Source organism: Otolemur garnettii, unplaced genomic scaffold (assembly GCF_000181295.1).
Source record: "Otolemur garnettii isolate 467f Iridium unplaced genomic scaffold, OtoGar3 scaffold00002, whole genome shotgun sequence".
NCBI classification, from domain to species: domain Eukaryota; kingdom Metazoa; phylum Chordata; class Mammalia; order Primates; family Galagidae; genus Otolemur; species Otolemur garnettii.
The window spans coordinates 5,666,567-5,675,125 of NW_003852397.1; the positions used below are offsets into that span (position 1 = coordinate 5,666,567).

The following is an 8,559-nucleotide window of genomic DNA, read 5'->3' on the forward strand; positions in this document are numbered from 1 at the left end:
TTAGTGCGTTCTTGGCTAAGGGACACATTGTGAAATTGAAAATGGAACTGTGGCAACTCCAGGTGTTGCTTCAGTGCAAATTGACTTCAGGTACCTTTGAAAAGGGTGAGAAGATTTTTAAAAAATCAACTGGTCAAATAAAGAAAAAATACCAAGGGCTCAGTCTAATGCTCCCCACGGCAACACATAAATACATATCTGAAAATTCCATAAGTACGTATCACCTTCCATTCCCAACACACACACACACACACACTCTTTAGAAAAGACCCAGTTCTGTTTCCAGCTCAAGCCCCACTTCGGATGGAGCCTGTGACTACTCCAAGGGCTCCCCTGTAATTCTTACTGTTGTTTAGACTCTGCTTGTTGGCCGTGGGCCTTTCTGTGTCACCCACTAGGAACAGAGGATGTGGTACAGGACCCTGAGCAAGGCAGAGCAAACAAGTTAAATGAATGACTTAAAAAAAAAAGAAAAAAAGCAATAGACCCACTCTGGGAGGCAGAGGCAGGTGGATTGCTTGAGCTCAGGAGCTGGAGACCAGCCTGAGCCAGAGCAAGACCCCATCTCTACCAAAACCAGAAACACTAGCTGGTTGTTGTGATGGGCACCTGTAGTCCCAGCTACTTGGAAAGCTGAGGCAAGGTTCACTCAAGCCCAAGAGTTTAAGATTGCTGCGAGGTATGACTCCAGGGCACTCTACCCAAGTGAGACTCTGTCACTCTGTCTCAAAAAAGAAAAAAAAAAAAGGCAATAGACCTTGAGGGAGCTGCATTTAGAAGCAGAGACAGCCTTTGGTTCCTAACAGGAAACCACCAGGATGCAAGAAGTTCTGGCTAAGAAAGCGCCAGACAAGCCCCAGAGGATGGAATGAAGAAATCATTATGCAAAGTAATCAAGTAACCCATAATCTGTATTCTCCTTTCCTTTCGACATTGGTCAGATGTATCCAATTTTAGAAACATGTGAGGTAAGAACATTCTTTTGGAATACTTTGACAGCATTAACATTACGTTTGGAAAGAGCTTAGTATTTCGAGACCCATTGCAATACCTCAGGGGAAATTTAGCAAGGGGTTGTGCTATTTTGTAACATATATAGACTATAATTAGGCATAATTCATGTTTATATTGTTATAAAATGCTGCTCAAAGAAAGTATGACAACTAGCTTTTCAGATCCTGGGCAGAAGCAATTTATGATAAGATTGAACTCTGTCCTCTCTTTGCCACAACCATTGGTATCTGGATCATGGGGTGCAGCAATGGCACCAGCCATCCAGGGCATTTAATTTCAGCTCCTAGCTTTTATCTTTGCCGGTTATCCTACATACGAATGCATCATTTCTGTCCACATTAATTTATAATACCAAGCAACTATTTCTAGCTGCTAAGAATTTAATTTGATTGAAACACTTAGTCAATGGTCATTTTCCCACATGGGCATCTTTCAATTGAACTAGTAAATATACAGTCATCCATTGTGAAACTTCCCAACCGCTGCTAGGGAAGTTCCTAATCAAACCTTTGCTCTTTCTTAGTACCCATCATATACTTGATTATAATCACTATTCTTATTATTTTGAGATAGGGTCTTACTCTGTTGCCTGGGCTAGAGTGCAGTGGCATCATCATTGTTCACAGCAACCTCGAACTCCTGGGTGCAAGCAATCCTCCTGCCTTAGTTTTCTGAGTACTGGGACTACAGGCATGCACCACCAAGCCTTGTCAATTTTTCTGTTTTTGTAGAGACAGGGTCTCACTCTTGCTCTGGCTGGTCTCAAATTCCTAGTCTCAAGCAATCCTCTCGCCTCAGCCTCCCAAAGTACTAGGACTACAAGTATGCCTGGTCTGACAATAAACTTCAGTACTTGAAAAATTTCTTATTTTCAAATATTTCATTCTGAAATATACCACTTAAAAATTAAAGCAATAATAATGCTGGTTGTGAAAAGTAACATTAATACCGTAAACAGAATTTCAGCTGAGCAGCAACAATAATTAATTTTATTAATTTAAATTAGTAATTAACACAATTAAAGAATATCCTGGAAAAATTTTGACTTGCTAACATTAAGGGAAATAACAGGTTAAATTGAATTTGTTGTTAAACCACCAGGGACCTGTTTTTATAGAAAGAAAAATGTGTGCTTTGCCTTTAAATTGTAGGTTTGAGAATATTTTAGCATAGATTTCTTGTTAACTGAGTTTTGGGTTTATTTCTAAAATTAATCTTTAAAACTAAAATTAGAAAGCAAAACACCAATTCCTGTTGACTTAGAGACCAGCAGGTATGAACTTAGGGCCTAGACTTTGCAAATGTTCCTTTAGCTGATTCTTGAGAATCATAGTGACCGGTTCAGTATCTCTCTTTCCGAGACGGAGCTAACAAACCCTGAGAGGAGCACATTTCTAATTGGAGCAGCTTCTTTGGGAGGCCTGTGTCTAATCATTCCCACCCCTTCTCTCCCAGGTCACAGAAAGGGCAGTGAGTCAAAAAGTGGCCAGGACAGGGGATGGGCCCATGCAGATGTGGACAGATTTGCCGTGTTGTGTGACATGTGGACCTGGGAAGCAGCTCTTCTGGAAAACAAGCGGCAGGTATTTTTGTCTAAAGAGGAGACATGGGTTAAAAACTATTCTTAATAAAGTCCAGTACCTTTTTGTTTTTGTTTCTGTTAAATCCAGCGGGACTTTTAGAAAGGCTCTCAATAAAGCCAATCGTTATTTTATTTAAATAATCTCAGCTAATTATAAGGTTGTGATAAATTTTATTTTCTTACCTGTGGTTTCTCATAACAAAAAAGAAGATGTGGAGGGCACTGTTTTATCCTGGGAGTGTAATTTGTTAGAGGGCTTTCTTACAATCTGTACGACTTTAGTGAGAATGGATAATGATTCCATTTCCATTCACTGTGCAGTCACAGGAACAAGCCTCACATATAAACCGACAGACCTGATCATGGCCTTTAGACACGGACAAACTGACTGACCTGCTCTTGTTGGGTGGGTAGAAGTAGTTGGGCAAGGATTGCAGAGTGCAGTAAGTTATGAGAGTGAATCTAAAGCAATGAAACAGGTTATTAAGTCATTGCTGTATCATGAAAGGTTCGTATCCCAATGATACGTGAAACACTGTAGGTGCTCTGCTCTTTGTGTCCTAAGCATGCGTGATCAGCTTTTCTGATGATCACCAATTACTAGGAGTTTTTTCATGAAACATTATGTACTTACTCTGCCAGGTACTGTTCCAGGCATTAGGGACATACAGATAAATGAGAGAAGATGTTTTCTATCTTTAAGGAATTTGTAGTCTATAAAAGTTGATCTAATATCTAAGTAAAAATTATCACCTAAAGGCTAACAGCCTACAGTTAAGGCCTATTCAAGAGCTACAGGGACCCCACAGAGAGAGGGATTTGTGTTGGTGGGGTGGGGATGTTGGGACAAAGGAAATGCTAGGGTGTCTTCCCACAGAAATAGATATTTAATCCTGTTGTCTGGCAGAGAAGAAGAGATTCTTAAGCAGGGGAAACAGCATTAGTGGTGTCAGAGAGGTAGAAATGGAAATGGCCAGTTTGGGGAGGGTAAGAAGACTGATGTGGCAGGGAGGACAAGGCATGATGGAACGAAGCTACTTGTTTGGGGTGCAGCCTGGGAAGAGCCTGCTGATCATTTGAGAGTTTATCTAACAGCAGAGAAGAGCAATTAGTGAGTTACCATAGTGGAGAAATGTAGCATAACTGTGTTTCCAACAGCGACCTTGGGTGCCAGTGTGGTGAATGGACTGGATTAGAGAGGCCCCTGGGAAAAGTGCAGTTATTGCAAAAGTGACCTGAAGAGTTAGGCGGAGACCTGGACTAAGGATGTGGCAGCAGGAATAGGAAGGAGAAGCAGAATGGAGAACACATTTCAGAAGTGGGAAAAAAGGCAGGATTTGAAGTGGCCCTGGATGTTGGAGTGAGAGAATATGGGTGGAATTAAAATGACTTCCTCAGGGTCAAGGAAGAGGCTATGCAGGAGGAGGAAGAGAGTCTTTAGGATGAGACGATATTGACCTGGGGACAACAAAGCTTGTGGATGGCACATGCTGCTAAAACCCAGGTGTGAGTGTTTGGTCTGAAGCTCAGGAGCAGGTATGAGCTGAGCTGTGAATGTGGAAGTTGAACCACGTAATGAATGAAAACAGTGGGGAAACACCTGCATTTAAGGGGCAAGTCATGGGACAGGAAGGAGCAGTTACATAGACTGGAGAAGAACAAAGGAGAAATAGTATTGTGAAAGCTGATGGGAAAGAAGTTCTAATTAGGAGAGGGTGGTTACAAGTGTGGAGTGCCATGAAACAAGAAAGACGACTCCTAAATGCCAAGCAGACTGTCAGGCGGTCATGGGCAGCTTGGTAGAACTCTCTGAGAAGAGTGACGGGGGTGGAAACACAGCGAGAGTGCACTGTGATGTGGTCAGGAGATGGGGATGTGGGAACATTTCCTTGAATTGTTGTTCTAGGAGAATAGATGGTTCACCCTTCCATCTACTCTCTGGTCAGTTGCTCATAGAGATCTAGGTCACCCAGTGTTTGGAAAACTACTAGCTGGGCTGAAAGGGTGCAAGCCTTGGACTTTGAAAAACATGGTCCTCTTTTCAAAGATAACTGGTCTCTGCAGGCTTGTCTGCAACCTCAGTCCGCCAATTAGAACCTTACTTTTATCAACTCAGTACATGAAAGATTGAGACTCATGGAGTACGGAATATGAAGAAGATAGGATCCCCAAGCGGCAGGTGTATTGGGCCAGGCATGAATGTTAAACAGCCTCTCTTTTCTGTATTCTCTCTCTCCCCACCTCCCCTTTCCATAGACCTCCTATGGAGGGTCTGGGCAGGATTGAATGGCAAGAGAATAAAAGGGCAGAAAGGGTCTGAAAAACTGATTTCTCCATACTTTAGCCTAGATTTATTTGGTGCTCAGCATCAAATAAAGTGGACTAGGGCTGTCCACTAATTTCTTCTATGGTAAATAAAACTATTTTAATTTAAAAACAATGGTTGAAAATCTCTCCTTCCTTTCTACCCTGAGAATAAAGTCCCTATAGAAACTGAGCTATCTGTGCCAAAACTGTAAAATATGGCCTTCTAAGTCAGAAATTCTGTCAAAAGAACCTATTTGTAATGGATAAGCCAGATTTCTATCTAAAGTACAATTGATTTTCCCTGGTATGGATTCCACTGCCAAGTTCCTCAGCTGTTTTTGATTGTTAAGTATACTGGTATCACTAGAATTGAGAATTTCTTGAACATATTGGATTCTTTTAAATCCTTAAAATAACCCTGTTATGTAGGAAGGCTCATCAAATTAGAGCTGGTGTGAATTTAGGTGGATTAAGGGACTCGGAAAAGCCAGGTATCAGCTGCTCCGGCTCCAAAGTGATGCTCTACCATCTGCTAATTCTTAAAAGGACACATTTAAAGGATAATTTCAATTAGTGCATGCAGTACTAAAAAATTTTATATGCATAATTCCTTTGAAGAGAAATAAAAACGAAATTTCTGTGACAAGTTTGGTCTAGCAATGATTTTCTGTTTTGCACTTTCATTTGACCCAAAATAGTTTTTTTTAAAAAAGGTTTTGGTTTCTTTTCTTTTCTTTTTTTTTTTTTTAGATAGAGTCTTGCTTTGTCAGCCTGGGTAGAATGCTGTGGCATCATAGCTCACAGCATCCTCCAACTCCTGGGCTCAGGAGATCCTCTTCCCTCAACCTCCTGCGTAGCTGGAATTACAAGCTCCTGTCACAACACCCAGCTAATTTTCCTATTTTTAGTAGAGACAGGGTCTTGCTCTTGCTCAGGCTGGTCTCGAACTCCTGAGCTCAGGTGATCCACCTGTCTGGGCCTCCCAGGGTGCTAGGATTACAGGCATGAGCCACTTCGCCTGGCCTTAAAAAGTGGTTTAAATCCCAGAAAAAACAACAACAACAAAAAGTTTGAAGTAAAAATGATATAAACACAGCAAGGCCTGAGGTTATTTATTTTGCCTGTTTTCCTCTTCTCTCCAGTCTGGGACGCCTGCTATCAGCATGCCCCACGTGTTACTGTGCCTGAGAGTGGGCCCTTGACACACAGGAGTGACATTTGACAGTCTGGGAAGACTTCTTATACAAATATCAGCCCAGAGTTTCAATGGAAATGGGCCAGTTAGCAAACAGATAATAAATAAAACCCATGAGGCAGAAAGATCACGGTCCCACCCCTGTTGGGAAAGAATTCGTAATAAAAATTATGCAACTGTCCATCTGAGAGCTGCTGGAGGTTGGGCCCAAAGCTTGAAGAAGCTTCATCAACTTAAAAAGAGAGCGCTACTTTTTTCTTCTCAACCGCTGAGGTTACCAGATAAAATATAGCAGTATTCGTGACATATTAAAACACCGTTTATTACCTGTCTGAAATTCAGAATTGACTGACAGTAAAACTGTCCTACCTTTTTATGGATTAACTCTGACAACCCCATCAACAATGACAGAGAGCACAGCACTTCAGTGTGAGGCTGTGCAGGCTGGCGTCACCAAACTGGGCTCAGCCGCGAGAACCCTCCCTCCCCCTAACTCTCTGCAAACTTCCTCTGCCAAATAACCAAACAATTGGGATCTTTGTACAAAAACAGGTCAAGAAAGTATAAATACTATAAACCAGCTCCTGGGATTGCTCTGACCCAGCCCAAAAGGTTCAGGTTAGTCCAGACTGAGTTAGGGAAGTAGTTGTTTGTTTCCCAATCTCCACCTGGGGCTAGTGAGTGACACCCTTCCTACTCCATCTATTCCAGACAGTCCTCCATTCCTGCTTTCTCTTTTGCTATTTAATAATTGTTAAGTGAGAGTAGAGTTCCAGTATACAGAACAAGGTAATTTAGATCATCCTGCTTGCTTCGTTTTCCTCAGGGCTCCCTTAAGGCAAGGGGACCTCCACCTTCCCTCACCCCATGCTCTTGAAGTGGGACTTTCTAACCTCTGAAACATCTTCTGGGACTTGAACTTTCAGCCTCCTCTGGTGCTTTCCCTTTTCACACTAAGGTGGATCTAAGGTTCCTTATTCCGATGTTGCCCAAAGGTCATCCTACAAAACTGGGTGCTAAATAAAGTACCTGAGGCTCTTCCTTCTTGAGCCTTAGCATTGGGCCCTCTCAAAAAAGTAGCATTTGATTCAGCCGTAAAAATAGGTGGAGACCTTTCGTCTTTTGTATTAACCTGGATGGAGTTGAAACACATTCTTCCCAATAAAGTAACACAAGAACGGAAAAGCAAGTATCCAGTGTACTCAATAGAACAGGAAGCCAGTAGCCGATCGGACACGCCCACACAAGAGAAAAAATGGAACTCAGTTCCAGATGGGGGAGGAGACAGAGGGAGGAGGTGAAAGGGGAGGGGGATGGGGATGGGCGTGCTCCCACTTAATTAAACGGGCACAATGTAAGGTATAAGGCACACCTGGGGAGGGGGGGATACACCTACAACAGGGACGACTCCTAACAAATACAAACGTTGTAACCTAATTCTTGGTATCCTCAAATTCATCTTAAATAAAAATAATAATAATAAAGCAGCCTTTGATCCCTGATGTGCTCTTCATTCTCCAATGTTCAGCTCTCCCGTGCAGAGGAGGAAAATCTTTCCCTCTACCTTCCTAGCTTCAGTGTCTGGGCCATGAAAACTAAACGTACCAAAGACAGATTAACAGGACAAAGGGTTTATTACGTCCCCACAGTGATCAGGGCTCCTTATCTTGCTCTAGGGTCCGGTCTGGTTTTCAAACCCAGATCTCAGAAGGGCTTTCTGTGCTTAGCATCAGGACTACTCACACACAAACAGAACTTACATGCAGAACAGACATTCCTTCAGCTCGCAGACAAATGTCAAAGCAAAATAAAAAGGCATCTCTTTCTGAATCCCCACACTAAGAATGCTCTTCAGCTGTTCGTGTCTGAAAGTTTGCTTCATTTTTTAGAAAAGACATGTGAACTCCTCTAAAACAGAGGCTCCATCGGGCCCACGCACACTTCATGCTTTGAGAGCAGGGTGTATTTCCACAGCCCTTCCCAGAGGAGTCCAGTCTGGGATAAATCATTTTGTATCTATGCAGCACGTTTACCCGCAGCCTTCCATTCTGCCATCCCTGCCATTTTTATGGAGATGAAATTGGGGCAAGCTATTTAAGAGACGGGGTCAGCAATAGTGCTGAGGGTGTGGCTTTGGTGATGGAACAACAGAACAAGGAGAATAGGTCCTTGAAGAAAGGAGATAAAATATATTGGATGAACGTGGTATCTCACTGGAGCATATAATTATTACACATTTTCAGATATTACTACTATAAAATGCTTGTAATATTTAGATAAGTTAATATTTTTATAAACATTATTTCATTATGAAGTTGTGATTTCTTTCAAGTGCATTATTTGAAGTTATTTTATGTCCAAGTGTATATAAGAATGTGTTTGAATGTGTACTTCTAATATTCCTTGTTTCTTGCAAAGCACATGCTTGATTGTGTAATTATGTTGAGAAAAATATGATTCC

The 8,559-nt window shown here is 41.9% G+C and overlaps 1 protein-coding gene across 1 annotated transcript in view; it reads left to right on the top strand.

The window, feature by feature from the left end:
- CCDC162P overlaps nucleotides 1-8,559 on the top strand; it is a 48,838-nt gene that overhangs the window by 25,208 nt on the left and 15,071 nt on the right. The window contains exon 7 of the mRNA XM_023512437.1: nucleotides 2,470-2,597. Within this exon, the coding sequence (XP_023368205.1) occupies nucleotides 2,470-2,597 (128 nt within the window). The remainder of the gene's footprint in view (nucleotides 1-2,469; nucleotides 2,598-8,559) is intronic.